Source organism: Symsagittifera roscoffensis, chromosome 10 (genome assembly GCF_963678635.1).
Source record: "Symsagittifera roscoffensis chromosome 10, txSymRosc1.1, whole genome shotgun sequence".
Taxonomy (NCBI): Eukaryota; Metazoa; Xenacoelomorpha; order Acoela; family Convolutidae; genus Symsagittifera; species Symsagittifera roscoffensis.
This window is the reverse complement of record NC_087071.1, coordinates 47,582,227-47,603,526: the sequence shown is the minus strand read 5'-3', so window position 1 is coordinate 47,603,526 and position 21,300 is coordinate 47,582,227. Positions and strand designations below refer to the sequence as shown.

At 45.6% G+C, this 21,300-nt stretch overlaps 1 protein-coding gene across 4 annotated transcripts; it reads left to right on the top strand.

The window, feature by feature from the left end:
• Window positions 1–16,976: 16,976 nt before the first annotated feature.
• LOC134855243 (protein HGH1 homolog) lies at window positions 16,977–21,283 on the top strand. Of its 4 annotated transcripts, XM_063871707.1 has the most exons (4): window positions 16,977–17,141; window positions 17,658–17,756; window positions 18,383–18,597; window positions 20,918–21,282. In XM_063871707.1, exons 1-4 carry the CDS (start codon window positions 17,066–17,068, stop codon window positions 21,083–21,085), a joined length of 558 nt encoding a protein of 185 aa, XP_063727777.1. In that variant the 5' UTR covers window positions 16,977–17,065; the 3' UTR covers window positions 21,086–21,282. The 4 variants fall into 4 exon arrangements, with proteins under 4 accessions (XP_063727777.1, XP_063727778.1, XP_063727776.1 ...); XM_063871708.1 differs by lacking the exon at window positions 17,658–17,756 and having other exon boundaries at window positions 20,918–21,283; XM_063871706.1 differs by having other exon boundaries at window positions 16,977–17,756; window positions 20,966–21,283.
• Window positions 21,284–21,300: the final 17 nt, after the last annotated feature.

The following is a 21,300-nucleotide window of genomic DNA, read 5'->3' as shown; positions in this document are numbered from 1 at the left end:
GCACGGCATCAGACCTGATCCAGACGCCGTGGAAGCAGTCCTAACCTGGAAATCACCGAAGACGGAGCACCAGCTGATGAGCTTCCTGGGTTTCGCCAACTATTATAGAGAATTCATCAAGGGCTATGCGGACAAGGTATACCCGATGCAACAACTAATGAGACATAAGGGCAAGAAGTTCACGTGGAACAACGCGGCAGAAGAGTCATTCCAGAGAATAAAGAAAGAGCTGTGTGAGGCACCAGTACTGGGTATGCCGACAGAGAAGGGGATGTACGTGCTAGACACGGACGCGTCAGTAGTCGCTATTTCTGGGATTCTCCATCAAGAACAAGAATGGAATGGGAAGACAGTCTTGAGACCAATAGCATACGGGAGCAAGGTCCTAAGTGACACAGAAATGAAGTACGGAGCACCGAAAGCAGAGATGTTCGCGGTGGTCACCTTTGTCGAAAAATACAGAGCATACCTAGGCAGTGAGCCCTTCAAGCTGCGAGTCGACAACCGAGCACTAAGATGGCTGAAAACGTACTCAATGGACCAGAGCTATATTGGGAGGTGGATAGTTCGCTTGGATGGATACAACATGATAATTGAGCACAGAACACGAGATAAACATCAAAATGCTGACAGCTTGAGTAAGAAGACGGAGTTCTACGAGAGGCAAGAACAAAGAGAGGCGGACAGACCTGAGATCAAAGATGGCTTCTCCTTCATGGACAAAGAAACGTACGACAGTCTTCCACTCACGAGATGGCTGGACAAATCAGGCAAACCGATTGAAGATCATCCCGAATTGCCGAAAGAAACTCTTGAAAAGACCATCTTGAAGAAAAGCAGTGGGATTCCGGTGGGAATAATGCTCAAGTCCAAGATCGTGAGGGAAACACTCAAGGCAAAAGGTTATGATCTCATCCAGGTAGAGGAGGGAACGGTCCGAATAGATGAAGACTTAATGAGGTTGCTTGAGAAACTATCAGATGACAAGCCCGTGATCCAAGGGAAAGGTCAGGAGGCACCGGAACTAACCATACTGCGGAGAGAAGAAACAGTGAACAATACTGACGTCTCAAAAGGAAGCATCACTGATAGCAAGGAAGTTGTGCGATCACTAGTTGAAAAAATCCCCGAAAAAATTCTGGAGCTGACAAAAGTCAGGGATAAGAAAGTAACATTCAGAGAAGAAGTTGAACACCTGGGACTAGATCAAGAGTCCGGGGAGTGGTCCAGATTCATGGAAGAAGACGAAACCGGAGAAGGGAAATTGTCCGGGGAGCGTGAAGAATGGGATGAAGACTCGGATGAGAGCAGCGAAGACCAAGACAGTCTATGCATGATACTGGCGGAAGAGAAGATAAGACAGCACGACAGGGAATTACAGACGGATCCATCTTCAGGGACGTACAATCTGGAAATACAAGAGGTACGAGGTGGTGAAGAGCTCGAGAAAATAGCAGTTTCAAGAAAACCACTAAGGGAACTATCGTGCAACTCAAACGTCAGAACGAATCTGGTACCAGAAGACGACATGAAAATCGTGAAAAGGATGATATGTGTGAAGCTGAGCGATGACATCCACAACCCTGGTGAAATGAATGGACAGATCATGGCGCTAAAGGAGCACGTTAAGGCGAGATACAGGCTGTCTGACCTAATAAGGGCCCAGAAGAATGACAAAATGACAAGTAACCTCTCCAAATGGATCCATTCGGGAGTCAAGGAGAAGGGGGAACTTGAGGAAGACAGCTACAAGATCTTGAGCCAGTTCTACAAAGAAAAGAGAGATTTACTTTATCACACAGCTGAAGGGGTGGTAGCGTGCAAGAGAAGAGATGAGGAAAAAATATTACACAAACACAACCTCATCATACTACCACAATTGTACCAAACGGAGGTGCTTTTCAGATCACACGACCAGATGGGCCACCAGGGGATAGATAAAGTACAACAAAGGATACTTCACAGGTTTGATTGGCCGGGAATGAGAAAAGCTTGCGAGAGATGGGTGAATGCCTGCCTAGCATGCCTTCAAGTAAAAGACCCAAGAAAGATGAAGTTTCCCCTCAAGTCTGTCGAGAGTTCGGAATTCAATGAAGTGGTGCAGATAGACCATCAGAAAATCTGCATGACGGAGTCGGGTTATAACCAAATACTAGTTATAATAGATCACTTCACCAAGTTGGCGGAAGCGGTTCCGTGCCAGACAGCCTCGGCAGAGGAGACATGTGATCACCTGATAACGCATTGGATATCGCGGTATGGTTGTCCAATGACTTTCCAGTCGGACAACGGCAAGGCTTTTGTGGGGGACTTGACAAAAGAATTGATGAAGAGATCACACATTGCTCAAGCGCACTCGACGACCTATCATCCACAGACCAACGGGTTGGTAGAGAGACAGAACAGGACACTGGTCAACATGCTCAGGGTGTACTGCTCGAGATACATGACGGACTGGGACAAATACCTGCCACAGGTGGTTGGAGCCTATAATAGTACTCAGCACTCAACGACGGGCATCAGTCCTTTCATGATGTTGACAGGCAGGGAAAGGGCAATGCCTATAACATTCTTCTACCCGGAGTACGAGGGGAAGAGGACGTCACCACAAGCATACGTGAAGGAAGCGATCAAAAGACAACAAGAGCTAAATGAGCTATGTCGGAGAAACACGGCGCAAGCGCAAATGAGGCAACGCAAGAAATATGACGAAAAGATACTAAGAGCAAAGCCATACGAAGTGGGCCAATACGTGTGGGTCTTCCAAAATGTTATACCGCCCAAGGGAACAAAGAAACTACTCAAGAAATGGAGAGGACCGTTCATGATTACGGAAGTACATCAACAAGGACGGTTCTATCGCTTGAGTACAGGGCGAGCAGCACATTACGAAAATCTGAAGCCTCATGTCCCGTCCCCGGAGGACTGGTGCCTACCAAAAGACATGGAAGGTCTTGAGTACCTGGTGGTGGAACCAGCGTGCGAAGTGAATGAGAAAGGCACTAGAGAGAAAAATGATGGCAATGAGAACTGGAGTTTGGACGACAACGAAAAGATAGAAGTGGAGTCGGATGCAGGTTCATTTGTAGAAGAAGACTGGAACGACCCAGAGCAAAACGAGGTACCGAAGTGGATGGAGCCGGATCGACCAACACCACCGGAAACCAGGACTGGCAATCGTAAACGCACAGGCATGAGGTACAATAGGTACGGGGATGACTTCTTGATCGATAAGATACAGCCAGACAAGTTGGGCGATGAACTACTAAGCGCAGGCGAACTGGAGGCCGGAGAAGAATGGCAGGTCATTGACGATGGTGGACATTATCCGCAAGACGATTACTCGACGCCAGAATTGGAGACGGATCTCGAACGGAGTGAGATAGAAAGGAGGGAGAACACGAACTTGAGGATTCTAGAGTGGATGCGTGATGTCAAGGGCGAGAGCCGCGAAGGACAAAGCATTCAGCAAATCGATGTATCAGCAGCAAATTACATGAAGACAGAGGACCCTCTTTTCGGATGGACAGCAACAGACAGGCCACTGGACATCCCTAAGGACAATTCAGACCCGACTACATCGACGGGGACGTCGATAAATATTTTTGTCCGGGGAGTGGGGGTAGGACTTACCCACACCGAAAATTTGATGATAAAGAAGCTCAAGGAAGTGAGGGAAACAAGCGGATTGGAACTGGAGGAAGAAGAACCAGAGCCTACCATAGGAAGGAATTTCAAAACGAAATTCGAAATACCCAATGAATACTCAGAGAACATCATGATAACGGATAGCGACTTCATCCTGTCAAACAGGACCAGCGCGATCTGCATCACGGCGGACATGAGTTTCAAATCAAGATTGGAGGCTGACTTCAAAAGAGAGTACCAGAACGTAGAGTTTCTGTTCAGACAGAGGCCAGGACTGGGAGGCATAGCAGCGCTTCCACCGTCAGCGGCACAAGTCCCGGGCAAATACCTCTGCTTCCTAGTAACGAGAGTCAACGACAGAAACACAATTGATCCTGAACACGTGATATTGGCACTGACAAGACTACGTGACTTCATGATTGAAAGAGGAATAGTGGAGGTCTCGATGCCGGTGTACGACCCAAACAGGGGCAAACTGAGCTCGAGGGAATTGTACGCTATCCTACATGTGGTCTTTGCAGAAACAGAGATAATGGTGCATCTTCACAAGAAGTACTACTTGAGCATCGCCTGAGTCGGGTACATGGAGGTATCAGGTCGGGTGTGAGGGAGGAGTCTTGAGTTAGGTACTGGGGTGCGGCACAGGTAAAAGGATCTTAAGATGTGATTGGCATGACAATTGTATTTTAAAAGAAAAGAATTGATGGTGCTAAAACATAAAATGAATCTGCATGTTCTTAAAGGAAAATCCAATCGAATTGCTTTAAGTGATATGAGAATGATAAGATTTTAACCATATGGGTAGAAGGGGGGTCTCTAGGTTAGGAACGTGACATGCTAAGTTTTAATGAGCTTTCTGTTTTCAGATCGAGTTTGAAAAACAAAGTTGAAAATCCAACTACACTCAAGCGAGAAACGAAAAGAGAGAATCTTGATTGAACACGCGATAATCCGAATCTACAGCAAGTAGTTGCAAGAGAACATTTCTAGAGAATACTTGAGTTGGTAAGGTAATTCTTGAGTTGGTAAGGTAATTCTTGAGCTGGTTAACATCTACCTATATACATCCCGAAGTTGCAAAAATGGCAGACCGATTCTGGGACTCCGTGCCCGCGGCTCTGAAGAAGCCCACTCTTGACGAGCTGTACAGACGCTTGAGGGACCTGGACTACACCCAGATAGACGAGAGAATGGCGGTGATGCTGAATGCGATCCTCCAGTTGGAGGACCAGGGTGAGTGCAGGGAGTCTGCGACGGAGGCTGTCTTGATGGTCGGCTACACCACCGAGGGCATATCAAATCGAGAACAGACCAGATGGTTATCTTGGAATGCGGATGGAGGAGTAAGGGGCTTTGACTTGGCAAGAAATCCTGGCCTGAGTAACAACACCGAACACGGCGCAGGAGAGTTTCCGCTACCGACGAGACCAACAGCAAGATCCACAGGCCAGAGCTCGAGTAAGGTGCCGTCGATGTCGCGAGCGCAACAGACGACAGAGGCATATCCGGATCTGGGGGTTCTAAAGAAAGAGCTCGAGAAGGCGCTGAAGGAAAGGAATAAAGCGAACCTCGATCGGGATCAGGCGAAGTTGGACAGGGAGAAGCTTCAGCTGGAGAGAGACCAGGCAGTCGACGAGCGAGATCAGACGTCGAAATTACTTGAGATGCTAAGGGCTGAACATCAGCAGGAGCTGAGGGTGCGAGAGAACGTCGCAAATCGTGATCAACTGAAGTCGGAGTTGGAAAGGATAGAACAGCGACAACGCGAGCTTGATGCACAGAAGGGAGCCAGGTCAAACGAACGAGTGGTGACCAGCTCGAGGCCAGAGTCGCGCATGGAGGTGGATGAAGCTCCCAGGGCTAGAGGACGGTTCAACCTTGACCGCGAGGCCAGAGAACACATGAGCGAAGGGTTAGAGGTCTGGATACCGAATGACGTGACGCCTTCCTTGCGCAACCTAGAGACACAACCTGTACGTCCTCTGATGGATGTGGTGTTACCAGGATATACCCCAACCTCGACCTCAAGTGGCAGTCAGGTGAGTGGCGCCTCATCGCGCCTGAAGGAGCTAGGCGAGAAATTGCAGCAGCAAAGTCGTGAAAGATCGACAAGGCCAGAGCTTCCCCCAACTTGGAGGGAACAGCCGGTCAGGAATGTCGTGATCGCAAGCTACAAGAAAAATACAGAAGGGAACTACCACAGGCACAATCGACTGGACTGGAGTGCGGAACAGGGAGCCAGGAGGGACTGCTTCCATGACGCAGCCTGGGTGGAGTATCTAGCGCCACCTCGTGTGCCAGAGGGTGCAGTTCACCTAATTATAGGGGATAGCCTGGTGCGGGTGTTGACCCAGATACGGTCCCATTGGCAGACAGGAGTCTTGAGTTTCGCTGGAGCTGCCACGCCACAGATGTTGGCAACCCTGGACATGCTAGGGATGACCAAAGTTTACACAGTGACCCTGATGGTTGGGACCAACGACGTGTCAAGGGGAGAAGCGAGGAAAGTAGCGAGGCTGTGCGACAAGGTGAGCTGCCTTCTTGAGGAGCTGAGGATCCAGATGGACCCCATCCTGCTGACGGTATGCACGGTCCCCTACAACATGATGTTTGATCAGCACGCCCTAGAGATGAACCAGAAGGTGCGGAGCCTGAACAAGATGATCCGAGACATACACCGGAAGAGTGTGCTTCCTCTCAGGCTGTTGGACATAGCAGAACGTATGGAGAAAAAGGGATTCCCTGAAGACACCTCAAAAGATGGAATCCATTTCGATAGGCCAAGGGGAGCGGAGTGGCTGAACGACATCTTCCAGGAACACATTAACACGCTAGAGGCGGACCTGCTGGAGACAGCCCAATTCACTTTAGGACCACCTCCCAACCCACCATTCCTTGCCTCGAGGGCCTTGGCTGGTCGCTTGGGAGCGAGAGTTGATGCTAGAGACAGTTCAAGGAGCAATCAGACCCGATTGCAGAGTGCCACGCCAATGGAGTCGGAGGAGGTAGAGTCATCGACACCTCCGGGCTCGGCGATGTCCTCTGTGGTGGTGGCAGATGGCAAGAGAGAAAAGAAGTCTATGGAGACTGCTCGCTTGAGATATCCTGAGAAGGTGAAGGAACTGGATCTAGAGAGTTTGGAATGCAGACGAGAGTTGGCGGAAACCCTGGGGATCGAACGAGTGTCGCACGAGGATCTGAATAGACATCATTGCATAGACTGGTTGAAAGCCCACGAAGCGCACTTCTCGAGAGCGAAGTTGATGGAGACCACAGACCTGACTGGAATTCCCACAAAAACGATCATGGGACCCATTAACTACAGGCCTCTCAAACTGTTGGGGGGTCCTGGACTTATAACAGAACCTCCCAAGCACCGAACTGGCATCGCTAGGATCAGGTTGGCAACACCGGCGCAGTTGAAGGTGGTAGACAAGCTACTCAATCCGGGGGGAATGGAATTGCCTGATGCCGCTTACGAAGGTCCGAAGTTGGCAGAAGATCCCAGGTACGGGAAGCCCTGTGGTGGCACCCAACTGGCCAAAACTCTGGCAGTTTATGATAGAGCAGATCCAGCTGCTGCAAGAGTAGTCATTGTGGCGGGATCGGACTTCGAAGGAACGTCTCCCAAGTTGTTCTGGCCGGAGACTCTGGTATACTCCTTGCCAGGAGCCGAATTGAACCAGATGTTGACTCTAGTGGTGGCAATAAAGTCGGAGATGCCCTGTGAACCTGAGCTGCTAATGTTTGCAGGAATGAATGATCACCTACACGCGATGGGACTTCTTGAGCAACTGAAGGGCAAGGAGATTCCGACATCAAAGAAGATATGGGAGGCTATTCAGGCGTTATTTGCGGCGATGAATGAGGTACAAGAGAACGTAGCCTCGAGATTTGGGTCCAAGACGAAGGTGGTGTTTACCACATCCCCGGGATACGCAAGTATGCCACCCGCCCTACAATTCGTGTACGCGGTCTTGATCCTGATAGCAGAGGGGAGTGAATGGCGGATTCTGATGGCAGCCCCCAACCGAGAGCTGGAGCCATTGAACTTGAGGCTTTACAAATCAGAATTGCCGGCGGCATGGGCTGACATATCTCATGCACTGAGGGGCTTTTACGGACTGGCCGACGTCCTGATTGTATTGGATGAGGTACTCTTGCTAGAGATATCGAACTTTGCTAGACAACTCAAGTTCAGCCCAGTCATCGGGGACGACCACCCGGCAATAAACCAGTTGACGGCCAGCCTGTGGTTCCGGAGTATGGATGTGAAAGTCGCAAATTCCACCAGTAGGACTAGAGGTCCCAGCAACGAGAGAAGAAATGTGGTCGAGACGGAGAAACAGTTAGAATCGATGAAATATCGCTTGACCCAAGAGGATGGCTGGTGGCCATTCCTGACACCAAGGCTGGAGAACGTCACGAATAAGACGAGGGAGGAAGCACCACTCCTCGTGAAACAAATCTGGAGTTTTCTAGAGAAGCAACTGGAGCTAGCGGAAACGAGAGACATGACGGTGGTTAGATTTGTCTCGGCCGCCAATGAAGTGACGATTGGAGGATTTTGGAGAGAGCACGCCAACGGCGAATTGAAGACTAGGAGAGATTACGAGATTCTCAAGTTCTTGAGTCCTTGCTGGGAGAGAGAATTCTTGGCAGGAGTGTTCGGCACCACGGCGACTATCTTCGGAGCCTTCGTACAGGAGATACTGGGCATGTCCATCAGCCTGCTCTTGGCCCTGTATTTGGTTTACCCCAGATACTTGTTCAACATGGGCCCAGCATACATGTTTAGTCGAGGAGTGGAGACACTTCGAGTTGATGGGTATCTGGCACTAGTGCTCTTGACCCATGGGGAATTGGTATCGTTTCATCGGTTAATGGAATATGGAGAACCTCTGTCTATGGGGAGAGTCCACACGAGCATTGAAACCAGCTCCTACAAGTGTGCCGCAGGGTTGAAGACACTGCTGGTGCAATACCTCATGATGCAGAATCGATACATGACGGGTGAAGATGAGAACCCAACCTCGAGAGAAGAATGGGAGAAGGCGAACAGAGGGATGCCTCTGTTGACGGACCTGTGCCTGGCAATGAGGTCGGACCCAATGGGGATAATCCGGGGTCTAGAGGAGGTGGTGACCTGCATCTATGGTCCAGCAGTGACGTACGCGTTTCCAGATCCCCTGGTGATAACGTATCGTCACTCGGTGACGCACTTGAGTCTCATCAGCGTACTGGATGGTACAGCGCTGAATTGGTGTCAGCAGGAGGTGCTCAGGGCGCGTATGAGCAACACGGTACTCTTCGGAAAAGTGAAAGATGCTGAGATGATGGTGTGCAACTTCAGGGGACAAATGCAATGCAGAATGGGAGGCAAGCGAGAGGGCCCCATTGAAATGTATCCAAAGTTTTGGAACCTAAACCCATTAACGGCCAACGGACGAGAAGTCTTGAGAATCCCCGCCTGGAAGGAGTGCTTTGCACTAGTCAAGAGGGAGCTGGAGGCCATAATGGAGAAAGAAATCCTACCAGCCACCATGCCTGAGTTCCCGACAGTCAGGAGGATGACCTTGGGAATGAATAGTCCCTTGGTGGTTCCCTCCATAATGGCGAAGATGATGACGGAGGAAACGCAGAGGCATTTCACGGATGGCTGGGATCCCCTGTTCATCGGCTACACGGCGGCAGTCTACTTCCACGTCACCGAGAGGAAGGTAAATTCGTGGACGACGCAAGCGAAAAAGAGTAGAGGTTCGCAGCCCCCTGGATATGAGGTGCGGAAAGTCTTGAGGACTCTTGAAAAGGAAGGACTTGAGAATATGCTACCCATATGGGATGATGGCAGGATGATCGTGGTGGAGGGACATGTCGCATTGGTGGACGAAATGAAATTTGCCACGAGAAAATACAAGGCACCCTATGGCTTGGAACAAGTAGAGGTGACACAGGAGGGAACAGAACTAGATGCAGCAGGTCAACTGCATGTAGCCCTGACGGAATATAAAAAGCTGGATCCCACGACGCCGTCACCACTGTCTGTAGACACGCCTGGAGACAAGAGGAGTGGACCGTTGAGGATCGATTCAAAAGAATTCTCGAGAGAAGAAGAAATGAATCAGAGGAAGAGAGTATGGATGAAACTCTCAGTGAAGCTGGAGAAGACATGGAGGTGGGGAACACACCTGAACCAGGGCCATCAGGGGAGGAACTCACCACTCAAGAGCTGTTGAAAGACTTGAGCGAAGAGAATTGGGCAGATACTGCCACACCACCTCTGAACCCGTCCCCGCGGAAGAACCTAGAGTTGCCATTGGCAGGTGAGACCTTCAATATGGGGATGTTACTCTTGAGCTCGGAGGAAAGGGAGAAGAACACGTTCGAAGGGAACAGGGACATATTCTTGGGATCTCTCGAGGATGACGCTTGGCAGGAATTCCTGGGGGAATTCAATCGAGAAGTGGGCAGCGAGACGACGCTGGACAAGTTCAAGAAGGAACTGTGGGACGCAGTAGTGAGATTCGGGGAACCGCTCCTGATAGGAACGGGCCTGGATGAGAAAGCAAGAAGAGAGCTGCTGAACAAGCTAGTGGAGCTGAGGAACGCACGATCGAAGACTAGAAAAGAGAAATGTGAGGACAGCTCTACTCTGAAACAAAAAACTGTGGATAAAATGGTTGATGATATAAAAAGGGATAAGGTTGGGACTAGTAATATGATTAAAAGTACTAATATCCTTAAGGCTCGAGCAGGGGGGAGGCAAGAGTTGGAAGGAGTGGATGGAGAGGTCGAATCAATGATGATAGCCACAACGCCCTCGAGCAGAGATGTGAAGACTCGCAAGAGGAAGAGAGAAGTGGAAGGATGGGGTAGTCCTTCAGTGGATGCTGTTTCGGAAGGAAACTTGAGAGAGACGGCGCCCATCGTTTTGGCCCGATGCAAGACGGCGGCATACAAGAATAGTTCGGAGCTCAGGAAACCACTTGAAGTAGAAAAGGAAATAGAGGTTTCCACCAGTTCGACGTCAGAAGAAGACTTCAAGCCTCAGAAGGTAAACGTGAAGAGAGGTTCAACGAACGGACAGGTAGGGGAAGTGGAGATCGGCAAAGAATGGATCTCGAAGGCACATCAGGACATGGGCAAACAAGTGACGAGTGATCCATTGGAGAGGAACAAGACGAGGAACACTTCCCGGACGTGGTGGGTGGCCCTCGAAACATTGAAGGAAATGGAGGACTGCTTGAAGAAGTTGGACAGTGGAATAGCTCGCAGGCGACGCAATTGGGCCACCCAGCAAAAAGCCGAGGTTAATAAGATAGAGATGGCAAGTCATCTGAAGAGGTCCTGGCAGAGTTTGTTGAAGGATCATTTTGAAGAGGCGATGAGAACATCCTCATCAGCACCGCCACTAATGGCGAATCCCTTCGTTAGAACTGCGGGACAATTAATGTTCACCTGGAGTCTGGTGGGAATAGAGTTGGAGACATTGACCTCGTATGACAGGCTGAAGTTGGGAAGCAAGAAGCTAGAGGTGTATCAGGCACTGATGCAACACGTGGCCAGGGACAATTCAGGCTTGAGCCTGGCTAGAAGAAAAGATGCCACATGTTTCTTGAGATGGACAATGTCAATGATGTCTGATAGCACCATCCTGGCATGCCACCAGAGAGCAAGTGGAAGTAAAACCATGGAGAGAAGAGTCTCAACGATCATCTTGAACGTATATCAGAGTACAGGAATAGAGAAAGAAGATGGTTCCAGACTATCCTTAGAGAACCATCGAAAGCTGGACGAGGTACGGAGGTTCTCTAATAAGAAGTTCGAGGAAGAACATGATGTTCACCGTAACCTGGCCTCGTCAGAACAGTACTCGAGACTCAGTGAGAAGGGGGAATACCAATATGTGTCTGGAGTGATGGGAATAGCCTACAATCCCTTCTTAGACTCGGAAGCTGGAGGAGCCCACAGAAACCATGAGGTAGCGGAGCTACTGAAGTTTTGGACAGAAAGAATAATGGAAATAGACGCGGTGGAAAAAGAGGGGCCGAGCCTGGGCCTGATTCTTGAGAAAACACCAGAGGTGATAAGCATACCGCGCTCAAACAAGAGAGTTGAAGTGAACATGGGCGGTGGAAATGGCTTGTTAACCACGAACTTGGGAGTGATATGGAAGCTACTAAGACCCTCCTGGTGTCCACATCCCCATGCAAGTCTAATCGAGGAAACCACAGAGCGAGTGAGGTTAGCACCAACGGAAGATGAAGATCTGGCGAAGTTGAGTGTGCTACATAAGCTAATCACGCCCCAGATGCAAGAGCCAAGCGAAAGGACGAGCGACCCCGGGTCAGTGAAGAAATTGGAGCCGGGTAGCTGTCTGGATTCGACGTGTGGGAACGGAGAGCACATCTGCGATGGACGGTCATGCGTCAGAATACTGTCGTTTCAAAAAGAAGACCTGGTCACTTGGTTCGAAGACATCACAGAAAGGGAGAAAAGTGAAGTGCAAATAATAGCGGAATGTTACGCGAGAACCACGGTGAATATAGCGACAGCTCTCGGATTCTTCTCGAGAATGTGTGGTCTGCAGGCACTGGAGAGACTGGAGTATGAACATCATTTAGTGACGGCGTTGAGCGTGGAATCATGGCCCGGGGTGTTGCAGGTGACTCAAAAACACATCCGGAGCTGGAAGGTTGGTCTTGAGGCGGAAATGGGATTTCCCATGAGCGAAGCTTATGGCTTGCCATTGAACGCGAAATCGCTGATAGGGTCAATGATGGCCAACTTGTGCGGAAGTCACTACCCGCTACACATGGCGATGGTGGAAGTGTCCAGCCAGAGAATACTGGTGGACAAGGCCTTCTCAGTGCCCAAGTGCGTGAGGTTGGCTCGGATGTCGCATCACTCGCACAAGTTGTTGAGAAAAATCAAAGGGACAGTACCAAAAGAATTGAGAGATGACTTAAGCGAAATCTGGGGAGAAGATCTTCTGAAGTTGGAAAGAGAAAACACGAGCGATCACGAGAGACAAAACGTGATCGGGAAACCTGTGGGAAGTACTCCGAACCTGGAAGACAACGACACGATGCACGAGAAAATGATGGAGCTTGAGCCTCTCTTGGAAGCCTCAGGGGAGCGTAATCTCAGGAGCATTGAGATCTCTCATGGGGAATGCCCATGCCACTGTTTGGCACAAACGGTGTGGTATCCAGATCACAAGAACCTTTGCCTGGTGTGGGATGTGGAAGAGATTCGGTCGATCGGACTACCGGATCACAGGCAGAAGGTGACGCTCTTAGTAGTGAGTACGATGTTAGCTCTGAGATGGATAGAAGAGAATATAACGAAGTATCGGGAGGCGACGACGCCAACGGCTGAGTCAATATACGCGATAGACTACAGCAGGAGACTCGAGTTGTTTGAGACTGCGTGCAAAGTATTCGCCATACCGACGGAAGTCAGGCACGTATGGAGTCGCTTGAGGTACTTTCCGTGGTTTCGGGCGACACTGACGTCTTGGTTGTACATGACAACGAAAGATCACATGAGAAAATATCAAAAAGAGTATCGACAGTTCCAGGCCGAGATTGGGCCGGAAGCTTTCAAGAGACCCCTGCTAACCCATCGTAATGCGATCACGACAGGATGGAAAAGAGTGGGCAAGATGTCTAGAGACAATACCAAAGCGAGGGAGTCGATACTAGAGGAAGACCTGGCGAAGAACGTGAGCTTGAGCCTGCACAACTCCTTTTGCTTGAACCGAGAGGCTAGGGTAAAGGCACTGCCCAACCAAGCAAAGAGGTTACAGGAGCAGAGAGAATGGATGCGATCCTATGAACAGCTGAAGGCTTGGGAGGAGATTGTGATTAGCTCCGATGATGAAGAGGAACTGTTGAGACAGTTTGCTGCATCTAGCACTTCAGGATGCAGTACCTCCAAGGCGAAGAGTACGAGATGAATGGGCAAATAGGATGGATCTTGAGTCTTGAGAGGAAAGGGGGGCTTGAGTGTGAATCCGAGTGAAACTTGGATTCACGAAAAAGAAATTTTAACAAAGCAAATATTGTTACTAATATACTATATTTATTATATAAATCGAAATGCTGCATGACAATTTCCTGATTGAATAGGACAAAAGAGATTTTTAAATGATTGGCTTGAAAAGCGAAAATTCAAGGGTGCAGGTGTGTGCAGATTTTGATTGCTGTTTAGCAATAGTGTGAAAATTTTACATGGCTGTGAATTTTGGGGTGTAGATAAGCTTAAGTCTGCTGCAAACTTCTGTAAATGACCACTGGCACTGTATCTTGAGCAACACTCGGTTTTCTGGGACTCACTGGCAGAAGACAGCACGCGATGAGGACATCGATCTCGAGTCCGGGGAGTATGTGCCAGTCGGTCATATTTGGAAGTTTGACCTTGAGAAGAGCAGAAAACACTTGATTTTGGAGTGAAATTTAATTTTTCAAAATTTCGAATGGAACATGTCATGCACGATTTTCTCGCGATAACTGAAAATCAGAAAAAGAAATCAGAACAATTTCAGAACAATTGCGGGGAAGTTGTCAGATAAAAACGAGTGGGAAATTGCTATTCGCAATTTCCATCATAGTGAACAAGAGTAGAGCTGTCCTATCTGAAATAGAAGACAGAGTATTCCCGAGACAACAATTATTCGAACTGGACCAGAGTGAACCTTCGGTGGAAAGGTGGACAGCTAGAGTGTCCCAATGGTTCACGAAAACCTGCAGTCTAGAGTAAAAACTGGTTCTTGTTGTTAAAACTGACTGACATTAAACTTATCTTAGTTACTTTATTGATTCTTGAGTTGTTTACAGACTTATTTACTTCCTGGTTCTTGAGCGTGCTACAATGTGAGTACTTAATTTAAATTCTAGAGTGTGTTTTATAATTGTTATGTTGAGGTAAGGCGAGTTTTAGGTTGATCCATCTGAAATGGATCAAAGTTCCACTGTCTAATAAAAAAAAGTAACTTAACGGATTGTTCCGACCCGGTTTTTAACGGCGTTCATGTATTTTGGGTATCTAGAGACCTAAGTATGGGGACGTTTCTAATTCTAGAGTGGGGGGATATTTTAGTAGTAGCCTTTAAGCTGTAACGGGTCGTAGTCTCATGTCACAAGCGAACCGAATTGGCTCCGACTGATTTGAGGTGGTAAAACACAAGAGATAGTGTCCCTGACTCCTGAGCCAATAGTTATAGGGCCTATTTTTCTTAAGCCTCATGTGTGACTGTAGTAGACGAATGTTACAATCTTGGTATCATAGTCTCCAACAATCTTTCCTGGAAATCCCATCTGAATACTAAGTTGATAAAATGTTCCAGATTGTTTTATTTTCTGAGACGAAATATTCCTTTCTCGGTATCCTGCAGTCGAAAAAAGTTACTTTACAATACTCTCATTCTGTCAATCTTACTTTACGGTGCTCCTGCATGGTGCCCTTCTTTGACACTATTACATCAGCTTGAACTGTTCCAGTACAAAGTTCTAAGATGGATCAAGAAATGTTCATCGTATGTTTCAGGGCTACTAAATCTGAATATGCTTCCAATTAGCTATGTATTGATTAGAGTTGAAATTCTTCTACTTTGGAAGCTCCATAACAATGTTATTGATGTTGACTGCAAAAGTGCAACCAGCTCGCTTCCTACGCGTTCCGCTACGAGTGGCCTATTCGTCATACCGAACACGAGGAAATTGAAAACTGACGATAACTTCTTTGTACGAGCTCCCCGTGCTGCCAATGAACTTCTGCGTCTGAAAATTATATCTTTCGACATGCCCCTGGGAATGTTCAAATCAAAACTGAATAAATTTTTACTGCTTAAAACTTCAACTTTGTTTGATATAAACAGATCATGCACATTCTTTGTCAAATGTTTTTGTAAAAATTGTCGATCGTAAGTTCATTCAATATTTATATTAACCCTGTATCCACCAATGGAATTAAAGTCTTTTACTACTACTACCACTACTAATACCTAACCCTCCGGCCCCCGGAATTTTCGGTCTTGACTAAGTTAAAAAGCTAAATAGTACTAGGCGGTGGGTCGGCACCTTCCCCCTAGTACAACAAAGGTCATTAAGGCCTATACTTCCGACATACGCCCGGAGCGAAGGGTTCGTCGCTGAAACGTTTGCTGATCATGATGGTCTTATGCCTTTAACAGGCCTACCAGGAGCGCCATAAAAACGTCTATATAACATTTGCCCAAATACTACACACTGACAGAGCGTAGAAAAAGTACCTGTTAACAACTGGCTGGCGTGAGTTACCTTACTTCTTCTCGTTTTTCACCGTCTCAACCTAGCCAGTTGATTTCTGGTCTTTTTAGGGCTAAGTAGAAAGTTACTATTTTCAGGCCATCAGTCAAACGACTTTCAATCAGCTTTCGTTTTCATGCGAACACAACCACATACCTGGGTCTCGGATCCTCAGACTACGTGATTCCTATTAAAAACACGGCTCGATCTTCCTATTTCATTATGTTTTTGGTGACAGTTCGATATTAAATCCATTGGAGATGGATTGACCCTTTCCTCTTTCTAGCTACTCATATTCTAAAATATCAATCAATACCGGTGTTAATTCAAATTGTTTATGGCATCAGAGTAGCTAAAAAGTCAGTTCTTTATAGTCCTCCACCATATACGGTCTCTGAGGGGCCGAGCCTCCGTTTCCGTGATTTTCTTGTAATAACGTCGTTATCACTCCCAATTCGTGGCACGGGAGGGTACTGCTCTCTACTCCTTCCCCACTGAAGCCTCCTTCCTGGCTAATTCCTTCCGCGAAGGGTCTTACCGTGTGTGATCATCACGACAAGAGGCTTCGTTTTTTCTATGTTTTCTTTCAACTTTCTCTCGCTAATTCGGTTGTTGTTCTGATTTTCGTCACTTTTTGGCTCAAAATGGCCGTTTTTCGTATTTCTCAGAAATATTCACTTATCAATCGAAATTTAAAATTCCCGAATATTCTAACCCTCCTTTGCAATACTTTTCAACCATTTAGGCCTCTACTTCTATTTCTGTGTTGCGTCGGAAGGTTGCGCTGTGGCAGAGTGGCACATTCCCCTGAGCGAATGGCTCTAGAGCCTGTCGTTGTGCGACTAGAGTTAACTAGCTTTACAGGCATGAGTGGGATAATGCGCATGAGTCACTTTGCCGCTCAGCTAGATTATTCTGCTAAGAAAATGCATCAAAGTCTAACACCGAGAGATTATTGTCGTTCCTCTACGAACATCCGCCGTGATGTGATTTCCTTGAATTTCTCGCGGACCAGATGTTTTGGCCCCATGGAAAAAACTAGCTCAACCAACATCGTTAAGTTTTGTTATCGCTTTTCGTGAGTATCCAACCCCAATACCTCAAGGACTTGTATTTCAGGCTAGTATATGGCATCAGCCCTAGAGTTAAGAGAATTAGTAGAGTTGCTGAAATCAGATAATCCAAGAATAATTCAGCCAGCATGTGAATATTTTTGTGGTTTATCAGGCACTGTTGACGGTTTAAATTTTATTTTATCCCAGGAATCTATTTTCAAACAACTTATGAATTTTTGCTCTCATGAAAACGAGCAAGTTTTGTTACTGGCACTGAAAACTATAACGAACTGCTCACAAAACGAGAACGGGACCTATTTTTTCATAGCTTGTGACAAGGAACACTTTTGCACTAAATCCTTACTTGATTCAGTTCACACGCGCAGTGAAATAGTTTCATTAGCTTCAATACAACTTATTGAAAATCTAACTAGAATTGATTCCGGTGCTCGACATGTTTTTATTTTCATCCAAGAAAATAATTTATTCGAAAATCTTTTTCGATTACTTCTGTCGAACCAACCTTGTTATCATGACCTGAGTCTAGTTTTTGGAAACATTTGTCAAGTACCTGCAGCTCGAAAATTGTTTTTACAGAAAGATGGAGAGATTTTCAATAAAGTGTTAGCCTTTTTATCACATGAAAATTCGTCCTGTCGCTTAGGTGCTGCCAATTGCGTGAAGAATTGTTGTTTTGAAACTGCAGATCATGAATGGATTATAAAAGATGATTCAGTGATCGGAGCAATGTTATTGCCGCTAGGTTCGTAGTGTAATAGAAAATATATGATCCCTTGTGTGATACTTGTAATCGGCTGTTAACTGGACAGTTAACCTTCCATGCTACCTACAGAACGATCCCCGCCCCTGAATGGAATATACATAACTATGCGTGTTATTTATACTTTTTGAACTCTGAAAACTTTCTGCGTTCTGATTGGTTAAAAAACCTCGAATATGCAGATCTGAATAATATTCAGATTGTCAAGCAGATCCCCGGTTTCTTTTTGCCCTTGCGAGGAGAGTTGCAACCGGATACCTGAATTTTCCCCCTTGCGGAGCTTGTTCGAACTATCTTAAAGTCTCTATGTATATGTCGGCTTAGTTCGCGTATCAAACTCTTTTTGAAAGGTATTCTTTCTTCCAAATTGTGAATGCTTTTCTAAAGCTTCATTAGTGGAGGTAATTGAGTTACACTGCAAAATGCAAGAAAGTTTAACACCGAGAGATGATAGACTTTCCCCCTATCAAAACCAAAAAAAATATCTAATTGTAGAAGTCTGGTAAAATGCTTTTTGGCAGTTTTCTTTGGTCTAGTAACTGTTCGTCCACCGGCTTCACTTGTCTCAGTGAATGATCTCATCAACTGATTAGTTTCTTGGTTTGCAGCTGGTCCAGAGGAGTTGACAGAAGAAGAAAACGACTGCCTCCCCATTGACCTGCAGTATCTGCCGAGTGAGAAGAAGCGCGAAACTATCAATGACGTCATCATCACTCTTGTTCAGGCACTGCACAAACTGTGTTCCACTCAGAAGGGAAGAGATGCAATGAGGAAGTGGAATGTTTATGTCATTCTGCGGGAGTTGGATAAAGCCACTATTGAGGTTAATAAGGCTACGAAGCAGTATTTAGACAACCGCATGTTCATACTCGTCAGTAAGCAGACAAATACTATTTTAACCAATCAGAATCGAGATGAGAAATCAAACGTATGAAATAAATCTATTAACTATTATACATACACAAGCATAGCTTGAGTTATAGAATGAACTTTTTTTTTTTTCAACCTAAGTTGCAAATATTGTTGCGATGCAATTGCTGCGACAAAATGTGTTCATTTTGAAAGTGTTCATTTTGATCCAGCTATTACAGCCAATGCTAAGGATATTAACACAGACTATTATATTGAAAATAGCACTTAAGCTTCAAGGCATCATGGGTCTGTAGCGTAGAGGTAGGGAAGGAGACCAGCAGCAAAATAAGAGGATTCGAACCTGTACAGGGTCGGATGTTTTTAATGAACTTTTTTTCGTATACTAGTTAAAGTGCGTCCGCTCTATAATTTGTTGCATGTTAGTTTGTATTTTTTTTTTCAAATTTACTGGTAGTGCTAATGCGTCATAATTGCCTTGCGTAACTTAGCAATTATCTAGGCTCATAATTGGCGTGCGTCACTTATGAAATTTTGTAGACTCAAAGTTTTACTCATTCAGTTTTTCCCAGTAGTGTTATCGGTCATATTTTTGCGTGTGTATGCGAAGTGCAACTTCGCTTCCGTGGATAAGTTTAAATGCGAGTTTCACTATCTCACCACGCTTAAGCGTTTTCAACGTATTTTTTTGAATGTGTACGAAATTTTTTTTTCAAGTTTAAGCTATATCGTATATTGCAATGGTTAAGATTTTTTCTCGATTTTCCTGTTTGAGTTCAGCGTTTATTTCACTGAGCTTAAAATAAGCAGCCCAATAATGAGATGCTATCAGGGTTCCCCAGGGGTTGCGAATTGGGCCTCAATTATGTATGCTCAAATCCTTTTAGTATAAGGAAGACGAATACATTTGCGATTTTTCAAAAGGTTTCTCAATAAAATTGCTAAATTACGGGTTGTGGGAAGCTCCTTTTCATATGCAACTACCTCCAATATTTTACCAAAAAATATAACCCACGGAAAAAAACAAAGTTTTGAAGTTTTTGAAACTTTTTTTGACATTTCTCGAGAACTACCCGACCAAACCAAGGTTTTTTGCGTTCAATCGAAATAACAGACTGGATGAATCTCTTCTACGTAAGCAGCTACTCCCAATTTCTTAAAACAAAAAGTTATGATTCTCGGAAATGTCAACTCTGATTTAATGACCGCGTTTTTTTGTCTTTTCTCAAAATTGATATCATAGGTTTAATCGACCCAACAGGTTGTTGAAAGCTTAATTTTATAATTCGCTATGCCCAGTTTTTTTTACCAGAAAACTGTTATGGCATTTTTAGCTCAGAAAAACGAAATAAAGTTTTGAAAATTGATAGTTTTTTGGAAGCTTTTTTTAAACTCAACTCGAAAATTACTTGCCAATTTTTAGATGAAGTGTTCAAGCGAGAAACACGATTTTGGGAATTTTCCATATTTCACCGGCCTTGACCTTTGAATAACACATTTCGTCCCGCATCAGTAAAGATTTCAAAAATTTTTAATTAGTTACCTCCAGCTTTAGTTGAGCCTTAAGGGTCATTAATCGAGACATACGAAAGTTTTGGCTGATTTTTGATTTTTGACTATTTTATAGAAACTTTTAGAATTTCCTTAAAAACTACCCTATCAAATCAGATAAAAATTTCAATCGAAAGAAGCGGTTGCGGGAATTTTTCCTGCAGAAGCGGCTTTTCCAATTTTTTTTAGTAAGAAATAGGCTAGGTTTTTGTGAAAATTCCGGAATCTCAATTTTTCATTCTTACTTTAGTTGAGAAACAACTAAGGTTTTGAGCAGTCCAATTTTTGTAAATTATTCATTTCGTCGTGCATCAGTATAACAAATTCAAAAAATATTAAATACTTACCTCCAGCTTTAGCTGAGCCCTAGGTGTCCTTAATCGAGACAACGAACTTACGAAAATTTTGGTTCATCTAGTTTTTTTAACATTTTTCAGTTTTTTCGACTCATACTTTTTTATGATTGTGTTGTATCGCAAGTGGTGCGAAGTTCTGCTTCACCTCTGTGTGTAAATGATTTATAATAACTATTTTGATATGCAAGTGGATTATAAACTCTTTTTGTGTTTGCGAAACTTTGTTTTAAGCATTAAATTTTGTTAGTGCTTTGCTCTTGGTCCAAAATGCTAGTTTTGCCAACTGAGTTTAAGGTGTCAATTCAGTCTTATTGGGGACGTCTACTTTCGTAAGCCCCTTGAAATATCTATAGTTTGCATGTGTAGGTGGATGGGAATGAGAGGGTGACGTTTGAGGTGCACAATGTGATCCAGGTGTTGATTGGGGATGACGTGGAAGAGTGTGATGACTACAATGCACTGCAAGTGCCCCCTGAAGTGCAGCAGAAGTTGCAGCAACTCACAGACGCAGAAGTAGAAGTGGCCCATAGTTGAACTATTTGTTCACTACAATCTTTCTTTGTGGTGTTTATAAAACAGCAGTATCACTCTTTTAGTGCCCAAGTGTTTACTAAATTTGTAGCTATAAACATTGAGTATTACTTATTTTATTTCTTAACTAACTCAAAACGCGACGAGATTATCATAGACTTAAGTTTATCTTGAGGCCGAAGTTTTTTTAAGTAAAGACAATGAACGAAATCATATTT

What these genes read in the sequence shown, in the direction of transcription:
- LOC134855243 (XM_063871705.1), top strand. Translation starts at nt 17,066, where the DNA reads ATGGCATCAGCCCTAGAGTTAAGAGAATTAGTAGAGTTGCTGAAATCA. An exon ending in AGCAATGTTATTGCCGCTAG is followed by an intron (nt 17,757 to 18,382) that starts GTTCGTAGTGTA and finishes CTTGGTTTGCAG; the next exon opens with CTGGTCCAGAGGAGTTGACA. An exon ending in TGGATAAAGCCACTATTGAG is followed by an intron (nt 18,598 to 20,917) that starts GTTAATAAGGCT and finishes TTGCATGTGTAG; the next exon opens with GTGGATGGGAATGAGAGGGT.